Source organism: Glandiceps talaboti, chromosome 8 (genome assembly GCF_964340395.1).
Source record: "Glandiceps talaboti chromosome 8, keGlaTala1.1, whole genome shotgun sequence".
Taxonomy (NCBI): Eukaryota; Metazoa; Hemichordata; class Enteropneusta; family Spengelidae; genus Glandiceps; species Glandiceps talaboti.
The window spans coordinates 23,371,259-23,393,728 of record NC_135556.1 but is presented as its reverse complement, the minus strand read 5'-3'; the positions used below and the strand labels follow the sequence as shown (position 1 = coordinate 23,393,728).

The 22,470-nt window shown below is 34.2% G+C and overlaps 1 protein-coding gene across 2 annotated transcripts in view; it reads right to left on the bottom strand.

The window, feature by feature from the left end:
• Positions 1 to 3,175: 3,175 nt before the first annotated feature.
• LOC144439021 (putative methyltransferase NSUN7) overlaps positions 3,176 to 22,470 on the bottom strand; it is a 45,655-nt gene continuing 26,360 nt past the window's right edge. Inside the window, exons 3-11 of one of the 2 annotated variants that reach the window (XM_078128262.1) lie at positions 14,380 to 14,663; positions 13,846 to 14,029; positions 13,410 to 13,620; positions 12,793 to 12,936; positions 11,988 to 12,089; positions 11,509 to 11,756; positions 10,570 to 10,924; positions 6,886 to 7,042; positions 4,616 to 4,754 (exon numbers count right to left, since the gene is read on the bottom strand). In XM_078128262.1, coding sequence (XP_077984388.1) covers positions 6,924 to 7,042; positions 10,570 to 10,924; positions 11,509 to 11,756; positions 11,988 to 12,089; positions 12,793 to 12,936; positions 13,410 to 13,620; positions 13,846 to 14,029; positions 14,380 to 14,663 — 1,647 coding nt within the window. In that variant the 3' untranslated portion in view covers positions 4,616 to 4,754; positions 6,886 to 6,923. Of the gene's footprint in view, positions 4,755 to 6,885; positions 7,043 to 10,569; positions 10,925 to 11,508; positions 11,757 to 11,987; positions 12,090 to 12,792; positions 12,937 to 13,409; positions 13,621 to 13,845; positions 14,030 to 14,379; positions 14,664 to 22,470 lie in introns of both variants that reach the window. The other variant, XM_078128261.1, reaches the window with a different exon arrangement.

Genomic DNA, 22,470 nt, shown 5'->3' with positions numbered 1-22,470 from the left:
CATCCGAGGCACTGCATAAATATAATATAAAGAAAGAAGTAAGCAGAGTAAGTATGTAAATGTGACTCATAGCTAACTTGGGCCTTTATATACCTGTATGACATCATTATCATTTTCGAGTTTCACCAGAATTGTTGCCTCATGCCCCTGGTTCGACCAAGGGCATGAGGCAACAATTCTGGTGTCTATCAACAATTGAATAACTTGAATAAAGACAATATCAAAAAGTTCCGTCAAGTTTATAATTACTTCATTATCTTGAATCAATAATTAATATCTAATTAAAATACACAGAAAAATACATACAGTAACTTGAAACGCGCTGAAATATAAATAGAATACGGCGGACTGGGACGTAACATGCGTAATGCATGTCTAGTCTAACGTGTGTGGAGTGTACCGATTGTGTAGCGCCCCCAACAGTCATATAAATTATCTGTCTTGTCGCGAGCTCGTATAAAAATACTGGATTTTGAAAATTCCATATGCACGAGCTCGACATTTGCTCAATTTGCTCAATTTGCTCAATTGCTAAAAAAGGAAGGGTAGGACACTCAGGTATTGTCCTACCCCTCTGTATTACAAGTTTAAGCAAGGAATGCGAGCTCGAGCTCGAGCACGGCAAGCAGCGCGTCACGCATCGAAGCGTCAGCTGTCTCGAGCGAACTAAGCGTCGATTTTGCATGCACCATGATCATGTTCCATTAAATCATTACAGACAAAATCTATCCATATAGTTTCTTTTCCTTTATTCTTTTTTGGAGTCTTCCATATTTATATAAACTTTTTCTGCGATTACTATTAAAAATGTTTCATTTTTTAAAAGACCGGAAAGTGTACAAATACATACCCAAAGTAACATGTAACAAATATGTGTAGACGTGTATAATGAGTTTATTAAAATAAACTACAAATAAAGAAGTAAGTATGTAAATGTGACTCATAGCTAACTTGGGCCTTTATTACCTGGATATCATTTTTTGGTTTCACCAGAATTGTTGCCTCATGCCCCTGGTTCGACGCGAGTGAAAGTAAGCTCTAACTTCGTGGAGCGGAAGCCAGCTACAACTTCGTGAGTAGATGAAAGCTACAAATGCGTGAGTTGTAAACTATTATTATTATTATTATCATTTTAATTCCTAAACAAATGCTACACTACGTCTCAGCACATAAACTAGCGAGACGTCGTAGATATAATAACTGGTATTATCAACACTTTAAAAGTGGAATTATTTCAGCTATTGAAGCACATGCTGCTCACACAATACGCATAGAACTCGAACTTTGAGGTTCGTCTATTTAGCAATTGAACTGAACGTCTTCGACGCAACTGTTATTTAGATAATTTATAGAGATTATATCCGTTGAAACAAGAATTTCAGAGACTGTAGAAACAAATATTTATATTTTTTGAACCAAATATTTATAGGAACTATTATTACAGAGTAATTACGATGAATTTTAGAAGTATTGACTAAGAGAAGACCACTAGAGACTATTGCTGGAATATTTGCAAGGCTTTTGCAGTTGGTCATTATCTTCATCACCTCAAAATCACCATGGTAATTATCGGCGTCATTGAAATTGTCACTTCCCTTGTAGATGTTGATGTTGTTGCATCAGGCCAGGGGCATGAATTGTTGCCTCATGCCCCTGGCCTAACATGAGATCAACATCTACAAGAGAAGTGACAAAAAGCTTAATTACTGAAGTGTCTACCTGTGAGGGATTGCCATGTGTCTACCTTTAATCGGTAAATCTATGGCCATAGTGCTCTGCATTGACTCTCATCCCGTACAAGGGTGAACAGAAAACAAACACTATGTTATCATATCAAACCATAAATGAAGTTTATTTTATACAGGACATAGACATTTGAAATCTCATTTACAATGATTACAAATTGCATATAGTGATAATATACAGAACTCTATTCAAATTTGTTGGAACAGTTTTATTGCTTTTATACATTTTAATAACTAACAAAACAAGAAGAGAATTGAATTCTTCCTTCAAAGTACAAATACATGGGTAACCATGGCAACAGGAGATCACATGATTGCTAAAGCTTTCCATTTCTCTGTATTGACAAATATTAGTCAATTTTCATTCATCAACAATGTTTGGTTTTTCATCCAATCAAAATATTGGAATTGGTGAACATTTGGCTATCACATATGAGTTCTGATTGGTCGACTCCCTGACAATAGCAAGGAATGGTTTTGATTGGTTTCCATAAATTCTTCTTCTAAGCAAAGGTATTCTAAAGTTGCAAACTTAATTTTTGTATTTTAATTCATCTGCATACCTAGCTACAAGATTCTTGAAAAGTAAAGCATTACAGAAATAGTGAAAATTTCAAGTAATCATACAACACCAGTCTAGTCACTATTTCATTGGCAAACTCTTTGAATATACATATGTATGTGTATCATATTGCGCCAGATATTTTATCATCAGAGATGTATAAACATTAAAAACTATTTCAAAACTCTTAACTTGTAAATAATTGAATGTTGGCAGAATAGACTTTATATAATACAATTGAACATATCAACTAAACACTTAATAAATGGAATAATATGTAATTCTGGGATTGTGGCCATCTATACTATGAGTCGATTCCATCACCATAGAGGGCGATATATATTTACATGTGCCTGCAAGTGTTTACTATTGAGGGCGCTATAATCTAAATCTGTGGCCATAAAATCGTCAATCATCATTTTACTATAGAGGGCGCTGTTGGTGAGGAACTGCAGAACAGCAATTCTGTAAATCAGTACAACCACTGCAAAGTTTATCGTGACAAATAAATATTTCATGAAGTTGTTTACAATGTAAAACTCCAAATCTCTGAACATGCATCTCCTGATAACAATTTTATATGTATAATATTTCTGCTCTAGGCACAAGTACAGTACATATTGTCAAAATACTGAGGTTGTCTTGTAAAAATACATACAGGTAAAGTACTCCATGTCTACAATACACTGCGTGTCTTGTCTCTGATATACAACTGCACTAAGTCGACTGAAACTTCTCTGAAAATATATAATTTAATGTAGTAGAAACTGTTTTCATACAACTTTTTTTATTGAGAATGATTTCAGTACTCTTGCATGGCACAAGACCTCGTCTTGCAATAAATAAAACTCAAAACACTTGTGAAATATTATATAGCATAACTGAAAACATTAGGGAAATTTATTGATAATTCAACACTTTACTGTGATTTGTTTCACACTGAGACTTGCAACATTTCATACTAGTACCGTAACAGTCAATAGTGGCATACACCTAGTTTATGAACTTTTTTTTACTCAGGAGGTTCACAAAAAATACTTAATACACAAAAATGATTGAATTTATCCATAATGTTAAATGTTGGTATGTGGCCTTTGATGGCATTAGAGATTGTTTTGGCATCGTTAGCAAAGTTGATGGCTGTAGGGATTTCTTTGATAGTGTAAACTCAGTCTGATACATGTCATAAAATCATGATTGTACCATGGCAACCTCACAATAAATTATCATTTATTGCTGTTCCATCAATTATACACACTATTGGGGACATTCTTCACTATGCAAATTCCTTCATATTTCACATTTTCTTTGTTTTTTGGAAGTATTTGAATATTTCAAATTTGGACTTGAAGTTCAAATGACATGCATTGTTTGGCCATTTTTTTTACATCTAGTATATAATCTATTTTTGTAATCAATTATTTAAGTTGTTGTAGTGGTCTTTAACAGATTTTAATCAAATTACTAACTTTTGAAAAATTGTCTTCAGTACTAAGTTGATTTACAGGACTGTCTTCAGTACTAAATTGATAAAAAAACACTGTCATACATCAATGATCTTTTGTTCTTTGTTTCATAGATTTGTGACTTCTCCATTTCATGATTCCTCCCCCCCCCCCCCCCCCTATTATCTCAATCTCTTAATAAAAAATCTTGCCCACACTACTTGATGACATCTTCCTTCTGCTGGACAGCATTCCATCTTGACCTTTGATTGACATTCCCATTCTCAGAGTGAACATGATTTGATTGACGGTTTTTACTAGCAAAATAATTGGTGTTTAATACAAAGCCTGCCCAAAGAAACCATTGCACACCAAAAAGGGTAATACATTACTATAGACCAATAACTGGGGAAAAGATTCATTGTGGAGTTGAGTGAAATACGAGAGGATGGAGTAGGTATGGCAATAAAGTGAGTCTGGCTAGTAGGTATGGGATGTAATGGAAATGCACAGTTTTGATGTTTAAAACAAGAGTAGATGCAAAGCTAGCTGCTGTGAATAGATTAGGAAAACAGACACATCAAGAAATTGAAGCTAACGCTAGGACAAAGGAAGAAAAACTTACACAGATTTGGATAAAATAAAGCGAGGTATAATACCAGACACCTTAACATCTGTTTACTTTATTCATAATCTTATCTTAGCTTTAGATACCAATACAAGCAATTAAGAGAAATGAAATAAAAAAAGCAAGCTGAGAGTCCATTTGGGGCTTGTATTTAACAGCTTAGAAAAACAGGCAGTCAAACCAGGCTGGTCACTGTTTGAGTGGTTGGCAGCATTAGCGGAAAGGCTTAGGATGTTTGATGTTGAATTCGTGTGCTGGCACACTTTCAGTCCTTTCAGTCATCCTAGCCTTGGCCGCTACTGTCATGGGAACACCAACAGGGGCTATTTCAAAATCAGACTCTGGTCGGCTACGATGATGTGCAAACATGTCACCTGTTGACAAAAGAGGAGAAATCAACACAGTATTAGACACAGGGTAGGACTGTCAGGTGTAGTTGCTGAAATAGTAGGCACTGACTTATTCATTGCTGGGTGTGTAGTCTTACCTTAGCTACACACACTGCTATCAATAGTTCAGTCTACTGTCTTACTAAAACACACACTGCAAAATTTATAACTTTACATTACAAACTTCTTTAATTAAAACTGCATGTAAATATTTCTTACATTAAAACAGTGCCATTTTAATGCTTTAAAGAATAAATAATTATGTAACTGTACATGTGTATTTATTATTCAAATATACATGTAAATTATATAAATTATAAGAGAACAACTATAAATTGCTATTTTTTACATTTATAATTATATTACACCCCTAGATGGGGGAAATAGGCAGTACATATGAGCATAAGTAATCATGGACTCCGGATCTGGGTTCACAGTATTAAATAAAAATTTCTTCTCACAGAACCAAACAAACGTTACGGAAGTGAATCCCAAATGTCCATCTTATCAGCATTGTCAGCCCACTGTAGTATATCCCTGACAATGCTAACAAGACATCAGTAAACGTTTGGAATTTGCCTCTAAAAACGGTTTTAACTGTGGGTAGACATTTTCATTTGATAGGCAGTATATACTGTACTTATTTGGGTAAATACTGTTAGGATTCATGACTACAAATGCACTTTTGATAAAAGGATTGAACTTTCATCAAAATTAAGAATATAAGATTATGATTCTTCCAATCAGTTACCCTATATGGACCATATGACAACTGACATGTTGCTAATTGGTTGACAGACATCCATTAACCAAGTTTGAAACTTTGAACCAATCATTAACAAATATGCACATACAATTGTACACATTCAACCAATCATTAACAAATATGCAAATGTAGTTATAAACTTTGAACCAATCACATTTCAGATATATATAATGGTACATTTTGTCATGCCTTGAATAGACAATTCAGTGGAATGACTTCTCGTTATTTCAGAATACGAATAATAGTATTTTATTTTTATACTTTACGCCTACACACAATAGTACTACTAGAAGATAACAGCAAATCAATACAAACTGAAATAGAGATGAAAAAAAAGCAACAACAAAGAGATCCTGTGGAGTTAACACAATTTTCACTTTTGCTGTTCTTTGTCTTTAGTACTTCAAATACTGTTAATACAGTGCACTCTGCAATGTTAGGAGGGGTGGGGTGGGGATAGGACAGGTGTCAGTGAAAAATGGATGTCAACAACAGAGTTATGGGTAAGGACAAATTGCTTTAACCACTGATATGAGAAGGGATATTTTAAATGCTGAAATAACTATCTCCATCAATAGTTGACAATATCATTGAACAATTACAGATAAATACCTTCCAAGTAAGATGAAGTTTACTTTACTTACAACCTTTGGGGTACTCCGACCTGTACCACAATTTTTCGCTGCATACAAGGAATTTTGTAAATTATCACAAATATATGATTTATTTCTGCACACCTCATTACCTCCTGACAATGATCGTCACCATTGGAAATACATACACCTTTTCATGAGTTAGGTTGCTATTTATGTGTGCTTCATAAAAAGTTGATTTTTCACGGTTATGTAGCATACACCCGCATGACAACTTGATGGCCAGTTGAAAAAGTTTTCTCATACTAGCCAATCTGGATAACGTTGTAGCTTCATGTGTAAGTCGACGTAATAAATTACTATACTGGAATAATTTCCACCAATCACATCAATCATGTAGGGCATGCTAACTATGCAAGTGTCTTCAAGGGCAGCTTAATCAAGGAAATCAGAATCAAAAATCCCATATGAAGACTCCGATGTAAACAGCGCCCTCAATCATATGAGGCATAATGCCCTGAATCATGGTATACATTATATGGCAATCACCAGTGAGCTAGCTACAGGGTTTTGAAGAGGTGGGCAATACAGAACATAACACACATTACATAACAGTTGCTAAAACACAGAACAATTATGGTTAGTCAGTTAGTTTAACCTCAAAAAAAAATTATAGTAAACCTTAGTCCATTACATAATGTTAAAATCTAAATTACACTATATGAGCACTCCATTCAAACAAGGAGACCATAGGTACCATTTAAGTACTGTCGTTTAATATTGGGTGTTATATCATTACAGTTTTTGCCATGCAAACTGACGTAGCTTTAGCTCCACTTTGTTCCCAGGCTGTGTAGTGCTGGTAGTAGTACGAGTGGTAGTAGTAGCAGACTTAGTGGTGGTAGTAGTAACAGCTAAAATATAAACAAATATTAACAAACAAAAATATTGCCAGTGATTACCATACTTGGAGACAAACAAAAAAATATATGACCAAAAAAAATAATAATTTAAAAAAAAAATGTTTAAAAAACTTGGTTAGCTTAAATGTGTATTTTTACTGTGTGTAATTGCAAGTTAATTAATAATAACATGCACATATGATGACAACTTGGCAGGTATTTGCAGCCGTGCATGCAGGGTACAAAAAGTGTCCAGTCACACATAACACACACAACACCTAGTTAATATTAAATCTATATTTATTATACACAGCAACCATGAATGTCACTCTACAGTTATTTGAGGAATTAACATAGCAAAAACATCTGCAGTATTTTAGCAAAGTTAACTTCACACATTGTTAACAGCTTTGCATGTTACATGTCACACCTTTCCTTTTCAAGGCCCAAGTACTGTGACCCTAAGACATTGTCATTACTGTTAGGCAGTGTGCCCTCTCATGAAAGCCAAATTTTGTTGCGAGACAAAATGACAAAAAACTGTTATTTCACCACATAGAAGAGATGGGGAACACCAAATTTTGGTATGTCACTAGAAATCATGTGCGTCAGTGGCATATCAAATTGGCTTAGAGAGCGCACTGCTGTTAGGTCACCATATTAGCAGACAACATATGCGAAACCAAGCTAGTATGCTAATTTTAGTATTAATATACTAATTTAATGCTAATAAGTAAGCCACACCATATGCTAATTACTATAACTCCTGCTTTAAGTTGTTCAAGCAAATGTACATTTAGAGTGCAGTGTAGTTTTCCTACGAATTTCTCTTGTACTTCAGGCAGCAAATTTCTAATTTTCAATACAACTTGATTGCAAATGTTCTGAAAATTAGGACTTGGTGATGTCCACAGGAAAATTCCCTTCATTCCTGGTAAGACATAAATTCTTTGTAAAACTTTTGTTGCTGGAAATACTAGAGGCAGATTTAACAAATGCTTGGACAACTTAAAGAGTTTGCTAGTTGTTAAGAGCCACTACACTCTATACCATGTTATTCTATAAGTTAGCTTAAAACGCCTTTATCCCACACTTTAGCCAGCATGATCAATATATCCAATCGCATTCACCCTTTGATGCTATTGGTTGAGTGAATAGACTCCTCCAATGTCACATGTGTGTCACATGGGCATACAAGACCAATGACATGTGGAGGCTTTCAAACCAGACTTTTTAGTTCTGATCAGCAGTCACACAGTTTACAGGCATGTAGAGCTGTGAGCAACACACATCAAACTATGATGCATTTCTACACTATGCTACGCTAGATTACACTATAACATTGAGTACTTTAGTCAGCAGTTATGCAGCATGATGGCATTAAATACACATTTGAACATGACATAGTTATTATATTACTGGCATAATAGAATGATGTTAAAATCTCACACCATTATTGCTATCACTGAGTATCAACATTCTGCCCACTTTAAATACTGACTGGACTGAATTTCACAAATTTCATTTCTAAATCATTATCTTTTCCCCTTTTTTGGGGTGTTCCTTTCTTGGCATGCTTTGATAATGCACATAGACTGGTAATATTGACATCACCATGAATATAAGAATTTCAAATTGCCAAATACAATAACATTATAATTGTCAAAAATTGACTAACATCAATATTGGTGAAAGATTCAAAGCTAAGTTTGATAGTTGCTGTAGTAGGCAAAATGCATCATTGCAAGTATGTAAAATTACTATGACAAATGGATGATATAGGAACATTTGGCCAGGATCTGACGCTGTAGGAAGTTTTTTCCTTAGAACAGACATATAAGGTTCAAAAACAAAGGATCTGATTGTTAATTACAATAAATAGTCTCAGACCACAGATAGCAAATGTTCCTAATTGTAGGCTTGTTATAGAAATATTGAATGGTATGCTTTGATGTGTTGCAAATATATATACATGAATATGCGAGTTAGACATACAATTACATTCAGATTTAGTATGGTTCATTTAATTTTGGGTGAAATTTGGCAAGTAGGCAGTATGGTGATAATCACATTTTTATACACTTGAACAAATAATCATAAATTATTCAAATCTTGCATTTCATTTTCTACTCCTCATCAGGATATAGTTTTGCAATCTTGAGATTTAGCAATTTCATATATTTGAACAGAGTATGATTTCTGATATCAATTTTTTATATTCCATGTCTAATAACTGCTGTATCACTATAGTATAATTCATAACAGGAATCCTGCCTAATTCACATATTCAATATATATATATATATATATACAACAAGCAACAAAGTATGCCAATATTTAGCATATCAATGAATGAGATGAAATCTACATCTGATGACTATGAAAGTAAACATACAATGAAATGAATTAGTTCATTTAGTATGATGAACATTATAATGACCACATGAATTATGATACACTAACAGACATAAGGTGACAGCTATGTGTTGCATAGATTGATGACTCATCATTGTGGGTGCTCTGATCATGTTAGTCTAGCTGCTAGACCTTTGGGCAATTCTGTTAACTTTAAAGGCACCCACAGGTTGCATAGATCCAAATGTACTGTCAAGGGCTTGCCTGACCACACCTGAGGCACTTTCATCCTTGGCTTTTGTTCGGCAACTTCCGAGTACAGATCTAGGTCTTGTTACAAGACTACAATCATGAATGAAGTTCCTACAATGATGAATCTGTCAGTCTATGTGTTATGTATTGGTTGTCAAGTAAGATGAAATTGTTGAGAAAAAGAGACAAGATTCTATGACAAAACATACAACTGTAGACAAGACAAGACAAATCAATCATTCATCATGTGCATCTATTTGTTCAGTTAGAATGCTATGCCTTTGTGTTATTTTGACATTTGAGAGCAAGGGTACTTGGTACTTGTGTGTGTATGTGTGTGTGTGTATGAGTATGCATGGGGAATGCATTTTAGTGCAAGGGTATTTCTGTTTGCGCAAGTGTGCTTGGGTAATGCGGCGTGTCAAGGAGAAAGTCCAAAAGTAAGTAGTGTTAAGTTAGTATTGCAATGTTTATATTACATAAATTACACAAAACAACAGAACATACTGAAACATTTAACACTATCATATTGAACAAAGGAACAGAACGTACAGACAAGACTTTGAGTTACAGACATGTATGATGTTAAAAAATTAAACGCAGAACAAAGGAACAGAACGTACAGACAAGACTTTGAGTTACAGACATGTATGACGTTAAAAAATTAAACGCAGAACAAAGGAACAGAACGTACAGACAAGACTTTGAGTTACAGACATGTATGACGTTAAAAAATTAAACGCAGAACAAAGGAACAGACAGGTAGTATATGACAGTGAATAATTAAACTGAAAAAAAAGAAAGACAAGACATGTACAACACAGATGGGACAGTACAAAGTGTAAAACTTCTGAGTGGTATTATGTAAGTATAGAGATGATGAAATATAGATGATGATATAGATGGCTTTGTTTCACCATACTAAGCCTTACTTGCTGTACGGGGTTTCCTAGCAACAGTCTTGTTGACAGGCCTGTAGTCATCTTCAGAGCTGGTTGTTGGTAGTGATACTTTACTTCTTTGTTTACGTTGAGGTCTAGTTGGCGATGTCCTTGCAATTCTGTTTGGTGGTGAGTGTTTACCCTTGGCAACACCACGTCGTATTGATGGTACTGATTTGGATCGGGGACTGCGTTGTTGCTTCTTTTTCCGTTTTCCACCTTCAGAGACTTCACCATTTTCAGGTGCTTGGTCAGAACTGGATGTTGATCCACCTGCTCCCATTAGACCTTTGGCTTTGGCTCTGGCTATGATGTCTGCTGCTGTTAGTTGTTCATCAGGAGTGGCCTGCACAAGTACAACAGTTAGTCATAAAACTTCACCTATTTTGATATTATATAACTAGTAACTAATCATGCAGAGTTAGTTTCACAATACAATAGTTATAGTTTTATATTTCTTTCGAATGTACAGGCAGTCCTTGGCACATGTACCTTAAGTAGTGCCTTCGATAAAATAACAATTTTATGTTTGATGAAGCCAGCAATGACCCTTTCTTTAACCTGGCATTCTACACTAACATCCATGTATGTATGTGTGTATGTGTGTATGTATGTATGTATGTATGTATGTATGTATGTATGTATGTATGTATGTATGTATGTATGTATGTATGTATGTATGTATGTGTGTATATGTGTGTATATGTGTGTATATATATATATATATATATATATATAAACCCAATAGAAAATGAAATAGGGTTACTTTTACTCGTAGTTATAACAACAGGAATGAATGTTCATAGACTCTGGGTTCACAGCATCAAATGAATATTTCTAATCTACTTGGTTTGATACAGAAACAGAAACTCAGAGTCAAGAAGGAAATTTTAAAGAGTAGAGTAAAAGCCATAACAACTGTGACCTTACCTCCCTAGTAGCTACAGCAACAAAGCAGCCACTCATCTCAGCTGAAGGTTCTGATTTGTAATACCTCTGACCTCCCCTTTTGTCCATGTCTTGGACAGCTACTGGCAGTGTAGGCGGTGTGATTCGGTATGGCATTTGTTTGGGTGTCAGCTTGGAATTAAAGTGATCCGTTATCTTGGTGACAACACTTTCATTTTCTTCACTGTTTATGGAATGTGTGCAATAAATCACTGCTTGTACTCTGGAAACTGGAACAGAACCATGTAACACATGAATGAATATGAGACCATTGGGAGAAAAAGTACCTGCTAACAATGCCACAATCCCGTTACCAGAAAAACAAAAGATTTTACAGTTTGGCCACTTGTGGCGCTGTTCAGAAGTAGCTAAATTTTGAGTACGTGTAGGCCCTCATTTGTCATCGTGAGGCACCCTCCAACTGTATGTAGACTGTAGTAAATTTTGAACAAACAACTTACATTTCATGGCATGTTTGAGATACTCCATTTGTATAGCTATGAGTTCATCTAACTTGTCATCATCTACTCCTCCTTTAGACAAGTCTTGTAAAATACTAGCATCTGAAATCAAACCACAAAATCAAGCATGTGAATCTTATAAAGGCCAAGCAAATGATAGATACTGGAATGTGCATTCCGTAAACTTCGACAGTGATGGTGTTTTACAGAAAACATGGCTACTATAGAAGATGCCATCAATATTTGTAGTTGAAGAAACAAATTGTTATTAAATACAACCTAACATTTCTAGTAGGAATTGACAAAATAAAGAAGTGTACCACAGAATACTACTTAGTACTCTTCAAAGTGAGAACATGAAGGTTTATTTTACACATAGGTAATAAGTATTAGAACAATGATTTATGATTCAAACATATGGCAAAATCTATCATTCACTTCTTTAATTAGCAAATTTTACTTTCTTGGAGAATTTTCTGTGGTCATGTTCACAGCATAGACTAAGTAAAACCACTTTACTACATGTTTATTGAATTCTGATCTTAGCAGTGTTTGCGTAGACCCTACACATAGTTAGGGCATTTGTGTGTAGGGTCTATGAAGTGTCATTCAGTTTGACTCTACCATACAATGCAGGTTTTCCCTTGCACTAACACTGAACCAAAGGAGCCTATAAATGGGACTAGCCCCCACTGGTCATCCGACAAATAAATAAAATGACTGCATTTTCTACCATAGACATTGGACACTCTACAACGTCATAACTACAATGTATACAATAATTTCTAGCTCTGATTTTTTTTACCTTCTCCTTCTTGTAACATATAATCCACAGGGTCTGTGATTCCTGAGTGTGAACATGGTGGAGTCAGTAACACCACTTTCACATTTTTAAACCGAATATCCGTTGGAAGAACTTCAAGAAAATTGTCTTCAACTATCCGTACATCTAACACATGGTTAAGGAAGAGTTGCATTGTAACGTGGTGAGCATGAAGTTTTAATAAACCCAAAGACAAAAAGTTGGAAAAACAGAATATCTATTTGATGACTAGTGCAGATCAGTTCAATAGTTAAACACACTGACATAACTCATTCAACATGCTGGAATTGGTACATATTACGGGTAAGGATAAGAAAATATTTCAAACTCCAATGTTGTGAAGAAAGTAAAGTTTTTTAAAACATATTTTCATCTGGATTATGCACAAATTGGAAAAGAGAGAACTGTATGAACAGCAAAATATGAGTGATAGTGGTTCTGATTTTCTCCCAATCACGTTATTCTACAAAACTGAATTTTACAAGATCAACAGAATCTGTTCAGGTATTACAGAACTATTAGTTCTATGATTTCCTTTCATTCATTCCACAGTAACAAATACTAAATTATCCTACCACCCACAAACCAACAAAGGATACTTTGTACTTCATGTTCTGTCATACTGTCTTTCAGCGTGTCGCGATGTGCTGGACTTGTGACACCAAATGCATATACAGAACTGTCTTCTTGATTCATAAGTGATGACATGTGTGCTGTAATTTTACCAGAACCTATATGTGTATGGATCACATCATCACCTTCATTGAGGAGAGCTTTCACAGAGTGTGGACCAAAACAGCTGGCTTTATCCTATGGATACAAACAAATGAAACCATTGATGACCATAAATATGAATAGTTCAAAGTTTATAGACTTTAAGAAAGTGTATCCAATATATAAGACACACACACACACACACACACACACACACACACACACACACACACACACTATAATCAACCATCCATCCATCTGCTTTTGCATCAAAATATATATTCATGCATGTCTAACTGCCTCCAAACACACACTACTTACTTGTAATATAAGGTAGTAATTTTTAACAAGTTGATGGTTTTCAAGCTCATCTCTCAGGTCTGCATGGAAAACAAGAACGTCTTTGCACTGAGTATCCAAGGCAAAGTGTTGAGTAGAAATCTTGCTGATTGAGTTAACTTGGACAAATCCTTCCTCTTTGAGACTGTCAATTACAGTTTGTACACTGGGAAATAATTAAATAACAAACATCATCAACATTTAACTTGACAAGAACTGTTACAAAATCCAGTTGAAAAGGTGACTACGACTCATGTGGCCATGAACATGTTTGTAACTCCCAGTACTACCTCTCTACACTTCAATATTTGAAAAGTCACCTATCAACAAACCTGATGTCTTAAATACTGCCCTCTATAGTTCAAAATTGGACAACACTTTTGTTTTATCTTGCCCAACCTAAAAACATATTTTATTTTAATATTCATTCATAATCTTATCATACCTTCTTTTTTAATAAAAAGTTACTGAATATCTTTTGTCAGCATTTTGGCAATTTTGTGTGTAATATCTCACCTTGCTTTTATTTGGTTTACCCATGCATAGACTGGCAGAACAACTGCTTTGGTTTCCAGTTGTCTCACATTGTCAGGAAGTAAATATTCTATACTGGCTGCCTTGAACTTAATCCTATTTTTGGCAAGTGCAGCATTCAGTTTTGTTTTGTAGGCTAGCAGGTCATCTTCCACATCACTGACAAAGTCTATAAATGGCTCATCACTCTTCTTGTGTCTCTTGGTAAACCTTCTATCTTGCATGTCTTGTAAAATAACCATTGTCAATGCATGACTCTCATCAGGCTGAAATCAAAGACCAAATAATTAGACTTAAAGGCCTACATTTCAATCCTAGGTCATCGTAAGTGTTAACATATCACTGAAGCTACAAGGATTACATGGGATCATTCTTATGTTCTGGACCAACTTTTTCTATATAGTTCTGACATAACTGTTACTGTACCTAAATGTTAATCCTTATCAAAAGAGGATCGTTAAACACATGCACGCCATCCTTTTCATACACTGAGTATGTGTAATGGTAACAGAATGCCCTATAGTTGTGATGGTTTCCATGCTGTCCTAATCCAAAGTATACAATGTAAGTAATAGATTGAAATGCTCTTAAGTCAGCAGTATCCATTTTTTTTTTGTCCATGATAACAAATATCTGAACAAGCTAAGGATTAATTTCAAGCGTGACACCTAATCCATATTCAATGATTCTAAACAATGGTTGTACCTATCTAAACCAAACTTCAATTCAATATCTGTGAGATAATTTTGATAGTCGTAAAGACTGTTTCTGTTGGAATCTACATTTATAGATAGGTAACCAGTATGTCCTCAAAGCCAATTTAATGCACCACTGACACAAAATTTGATTTTCTCGTGACTCACAAGAACAAAATTTAGCCATCATCAGAGGGCATACTGTAAGTAACCCTTTCACGAAAAGAATTCCTTATCACATTAATTTTCTATATACTATAACTGATAAAGACACTAAATTCTTGGTATTTGCAATAGAATTCTATCACCTAAGTTTGTCATAAAAATAACGACTATCCGATTTCTTGGTCAACACTAACTTCCGCTCCACGCTCTGAACATGCATTTAAACTATTGGCACACCTGAGGATAAGTCAATCGTCTTGTTCTTTTTTTGACCCTCCTGCATTAGGTAACATGCTATTGCAGGTAGTGAGAATTGGATATATTCATAATCTGTCTAGTCTAGCTGCTATCAGTGGCATCAAATCATCTCTTCACGCCAAAGAAATGAGAGAGATCTTGAGATTTGATGCCATGGATATCATCTAAACTGTAATCAGTCAAAATATGAACACAGCTATCTCAAGGGTATTGAATCCATATTCAAACTTATCAAGATAACTACAATTGCTGTATGGATTATGAAGCTCACCCTTCACCTACAAAATGGACATCTTTTACTTAAGTCAACAGAATCTAGCAAAAATTGTTGCAAGTCACTAATTTTAAATTAAGGAATCATTAGTCATATTTAGATCATCTTCTGTGATATTGATCTTGTTTGTAACACTTTCTGCCAATTGTTTTCTGTAATCTTTATTTCCATGCTGTATAATGGGTTGATGGCCTGATGTACTGAATAAACTCAACTTCTCTACAAAGCTTGAATGTGTGTTATTCAACTATCAAACTACATATTAAATATGTCTATGAATGTTCTCAATCATCCAGGTATGAAGTTAATAATGAAGTAATTACAATCTATCCTACTGGACTTGCTGTTGTTTTGAATGACAACAGTTTTACATCCTAACCTGGACTCTGTCAGGTGTCACCAACCACCTGTCATTAGATCATCAGTAGGCCTGAGGAAACATCCAAGAGAGGACATGAAACTGTTGCCATTCAAAACAACAGCACGTCCAGCAGGATAGATTGTATATTACTTCGTTACATATTACATAGTATATTTAACATGACTTGCACTTCCATACATGTACTGCTCAGCAAAAAAAAAGGGGTATACCCTTTTCACAATTATGTAATCCATGATAACACATATCTAAATAAGCTAAGGATTAAATTCAGATGAAACTAATCCATTTTCAATGATACTCAACAATGACAGAAGATATTATGATCAAACTTGTTGGATAACACTGGAATCTTTAAATTAATGAAATTCCTGATTACATTTGCATAGTAACTGAAACAGACACTAATGGCTTCCAATCAAAATAATTGAAATTGATCACAGTGGAATTATATTGTGAGAGAAATCAAGAATGTAGACAGGGTTTGACATGTCATTTTCAATTAAAACTTGGAATCCAAATACTGATGTATTGAATAGTGATATGCATTTATCTGACATGCACTGTACAACTGCCAAACTAAATGCAAACTGTTTGACATGATTTTTTCTTCAAAAGTCACTGGCTATCCCAGCTAAACAATCGGATGTCATTCACCAGTATGCTGTTACAGATAGCCAAATCTCTGGGCTACTCTATCACACTGAGGATATGTTTCTCACCATAGCATTCAAGCAAAAAAAAAATATTGATTCTGATTACCCAACCCTGCTTCTCTGTCACTGAGTGTGTCAATTCTTGTATGTCATCAGAACACACAATTATTTTACCTGGTTTAGACTTGAATCTCCACTTTCACTAGATTAGGTATGTTGGAACAAAAGAAGGAGAAGAAAATCCCTGGAACAATGGAACATTTTTAACAATCACCATGAAGGCCATCGTAGATAAACACATCATCATTCCATTGTATTGGTAAATATTAAAAGCTTTTAGACTGGGACTGCTATCACAATAAGTTTTATTCTAGTCAATATATTACCTATACATTATTAATGTTTATAAAACTGATAATCCTTAACAAATAGAAAGGTCAAATTTGATGAGTACAGAGGTCTAATCACAGACATGTCTCTCTCTCATTTGTCACTTTAATGTATAAAGGAGCTAATGTTTTAAGACTGTATTAGAAGTTTACTGTAGACTCAGAATACTAATAGTAATAGCACTGTAGAAACACAAACCAGACAGGCAGCTTGAGAGACATACACTAGTACTAAATATGTCTATTGTCAGTATACTGCATACACATACACGCACACACAGTTACACTATGTATACGTGTATTACATGTAAAGCATGAAAACAAATACAAGCACACACAAATATAAACACAAACACACAATACATAATTTCATGATAAATGACAAGTCATTCATTGTCCAATTGGATGTTTTCTATAGACTTCTCTAGCCTGTCTATTTGCTTGATCTGTGACTCTGCTATACTCGTTCAATAGAAACAGTGAACAGGTACGGTAACGCAGTCACAGTTCCATTGAGTAGACAAAGATTTCTCCTTTGGACACCTATCTATACTTCAAGCTACAACCCTCCCAATAAACAATAGGTCTATGGTCTGATTATATTTCTACAGGTTTCCATAGATTTTTTCTATACAATTTTCTACAAATCTGCATTACAGAATTTCACAAAAATTTTAATGGAAAGTTTATTTCTATATATTTTCGTAGAATCATTCATCCTGCTTTCGTAAAAATTTACCACCATGACACAAAATTATCCTATCAGATATCTCACAATGATCAAAAACGTTCAATAGAGAAGTGATAAAACAACACACGATACTCCCATGAAACATGACCTAACATAAAATGTAATATCATACGCATTCTGATTATAGAAAAAACATCACAGTGTTTGTCAACGTGTCTAAATGTTCATCATTTTTATGGGAAATATTCAGTTTGCAATCTACAAATTTCAAACATCTTTATCCCCCAAGGACTACTAAACATATAGATGACATCCTTGCGACTATCTAGAATTTCAATTTTATATGTAAATTGTGATAGTGATATCTATGTCCTCCGGATGACAATTTCCATTTTATATGCTAGTGAAAGCTGTATCTCTATATTTCAAATATATTCAACTACGTTGGTATACATTTCTAGCATTGTTTAGCCGTACACGTGGCCTTTGGACTAGAATTTCCGTTCTTCACTTTGGTGCAGATGATATCAACAAATCATATCACTCTACATATCTGTAGAACCATTTTGACAATTCTAGTGATACCCACGCCCTTTAGTCTACAATTTCTATTCAAAACTTTGATGAAAGTGATATCTACAGATCACATCAAACAACATGATATTTCTAGAACTGTTTTGACAACCACTGAGAAAAGGTCATTCAAATGATATGAGTTTGTACAATCAAACCATTGTCATAACAAGAAGAGAAATGCTTGGGGCTTGATACTGAGGAGGTGAAACAACAGTTGGATTTCGTATGTATGTATTATCCTGTGATCAGCAGAGTTAGAGTTTCTGTCAATGTTTTGACAACCACTGAGAAAGGTCACTGAAATAATGTATGTACTATGTACAATAAAACTACAGTTAGGTTACAAGGCTATTTTTTAAAAGCATATATCATTACATATCTAACACTAATTTTCGGTCAACCCCTCCCACACGGAATGACAGGACGTATCTTACAGTCTATGATGAAGAATGCTTTTTCACAATTCAATATTCAATTCTCTACCATGTATTTTTAATATTGATACCTGTGTTGACAAACTTCCAAAAATCTATATTAAGAACATTAACTTCAATGTAGCAAACTTTTCCTGTTTTATACAATCAATGTGTGATCAAAGAACCAAGTACACCTAACACTTATGTCAACCATGTTTTCACAATCTAGTTCAATTTTGTATTGCACTAGAACTACTCAGAAGTTCTTTATTTTCACAAAACAATCAATTAGATTAAATATAGCAAAATGGTTATGTATTCATTCAAAGAATACAGTAGAAAGGAACTTGTATGTAATTTGCTTTATATAATGATTTTTTTTGCTATTTGTTGTCATTCTTTCAGTAAAATGTGGATTTCTATATTGGAGTTTTACTGTCGTGCATGCAGAGGCTTGTCTTGGTGTTTACTACATTTATATCTCAAGGAGCTTGGTGTAGACAGATTCTTGAGGTAGTACCACCAAAACAAGTCTCTGGGCTAAAGTAACTATCACTTTCCTGATAGACCACAAATACATTAACATTTCCTTAGGTAAGCTGACAGACAAATTCCCCTGTACAATGACACTAGATTTGATGTACAAGATCAAAGATGTTAACCTGTACAGGATCATGCAATCATCATTTAACCTTAAAGACACATTTTACCCTTAGCTTATATCCACTATCCTATCAGACCGTAAGCCACCGAGTGTGAAATTCTAGAAGTTTAATTGATCTCGAAGACTAATGAAAGTAAAAGCGCTACCTTCATACATCAAACAACGAATGTCTACTTATTGATTTCTGATAGGTTGATGTCAAGATAAAGTGGCCATATGGATAACAAATGGGTATTTACTTTTGATTTTTTAGTCAAGTTGTTTTATGAATTAACCCTTTCATGACTAGAGACAAGTTTTAAATAATATGGGGACCCAATTTATATGAATATTTTCATAATTACAATAATATTACGTTATTAGGAAGTAACATTTCTTTAATTCCAGTCTAAAATGAAGTTGATATATGCCAAAAACTTACATAAAACAAGAATTTTGTCCAAACAATTTTGGCGGGAATGTTTTCAGTATTGAAGGGGTTAAAAAAAAATCCAAATCATCATCCATATGGCATCTTTAAAGACCATTGATTATTATACTTCTCAAAGTTCACGGATTGATTCCTGAAATTATTGTTATTATGAGGTCTTCTTTTTTTAAGGAATCAACAATACTGTACATTGCATACACTGGATAGAGCACATAGCATAAATTCCATGTTAACATTCATTTGACTCGCAGTAAAGTGGTAAGAAAGATAATACACAGTGTGTATACAAAGTACATAATATGAATTCCAAGACAGCTTTCATGGAACCCAGGTTTAAAGATTCAACCCTTAGGTGTAATCTGGTTGACTAGTAGATTGTATTACTCAAACTACACATATAATCAAATATTGATGTCTGTCAGCAATATTAACTTTTTACAAAATTAATGTATATACATAGCCAATATGTAGGTTTTTGTATAGGGTTTGTATAGTAAAAGGACCTGACTAATGTATGCGGAAACACAGTCCTGCTTAAAGACAGGGTATGTCTGGACTCAATTCTGACATTGTCTCGTTCTAACACGAGTCCTGGCTTACTCCGTCTGCAGGTACGACTAGAAGAAGCACTATTTGACTGTATGGAATATGGGGAAAATGTACATATATACAGCAGGCCTGGTTTCTTCCTATATAGTTTATAACTTTTAGATATTTATCATATTAAATAAAATAATATTGTTATTGAAAAGTCATGGATGTTGCTTATTTATTCATTGGCCACTGGTGAAAACCTTTATTACATCTAGGCTCTACAATATACCAGACTAAGTCAACACCCTCCACCATGTTGGAATATAGTTTACATGCCATAGTTCATACAATCCATGTATCTAAAAATAAAAAAAGTACGAAAAATTCTATTCTCATGACTCACACTATGACATTTAAACCAAGAATAAATTATTGCTCCCAAGACACTGGATTGAAAATAAAACATTTTATGTCTATACTTTGACATTTAATGTTTACTTTGAAAACAGCTACTCCCAAACTATAGTCTATGTGAAAAAAAAGAAAGAAAATTCTTACTAGTAGTAGTACCTAAAAAGACTTTTTATGACATCGTAAAAATCGACTTAATGATATTGTCTGTCTGACAGTAGGGTTTATAGTTATGGCAGTCTTCTTATTGTTTCGGTGCTTACCTCTCTCATAAAACTAATGTTTTTATGCAATCTTACAATATGGACATGACAACGATTCTAATAAATATGGCTGTCTATTGATATATGGACCTTTCAGAAATCATGCTTGGCATTGCAACTTGGAAATGTCAAGTTGTAAATCCTTGAAATCACTGACAAGTTGTTATCTGAAGCCAAGGCTTATACAATATAATCAAAAGAAAAGTATTGGGATAACTTGTAATATGGTGTCCAAAATTTGACATTTAGTGACTGTATACTTATTTGAAATGGTATACAATAGTTGCTGAAGTGAATCTGGTATCTACCCTCTACTATTTTACATGTATATGGTTTCAAGGCTGTTTGTGTTGTGTGTATTGCACACAATTATGAAATGATCTAAATCTTTTTAAAATCTGATCTGGGAGACAACTCAATTTGTTTATAAATACTGCATTTCACATCTACACTGCTTGTCCTAAACATGTTTTCTTTTATGTGCATAAGTATCCACACATCTGGAATAAGGACACTGATATATATGTATATACAGAAATGGATTTCAATAAATGGGAAAATATGAATATTAGGTAAGACTTACTCCTGGATTACATTTTAATGATCCACAATTCAATCCCAGGTGTATTTTTTTTACATTAGTGTTGTCTTATCAGTGGAGTCATAAGAGAAGATCATTTATGATGAAATTTTTTTCTGAGGTGATATTTTAATCCCAATCTGATGTGGACATTTAAAGTTTCAAAGGATACTAAAGTACTACTACTAAAAATTGACAGGATTTCTTTAGCATGGTTATTACAACTTAGCTGTACTCTGACCAAACCTTTCAAATATTTTTTTTTAGTATTCAGCCATTTTCAACAGTTAGATGATACAAACAACAGTTCTGTAAAAAGTACCAACCTAATATTGTGCCCTTGACAGCCATGTCAAATTATATTTCATGTGCACTTTTTCAAGCACGAACCCCATGATCCAGTTCTTTTCTATGAGCCAAATATCTTCCATTGCTATTCACTATCGTTCAATGAACTTTTATCAGGGGTAGAGGTGTGTAGCCATACACAAAGTGTGACAAGACATTAAAGAAAAATCACACAATTCCTTTTGAAATTTATTTGAAAAGAAGAACACTTGTACCCTATTGAATTTTTTATTTAATCTTGCAGACCTTTCTTTTATCCTTTGAATCTAGTCAACCTATAAATTTAGTGAACCGTTTTTTTCTCAACCCCCTTAGAAATTTCCAGCTAATTGTCTTTCTTTCCT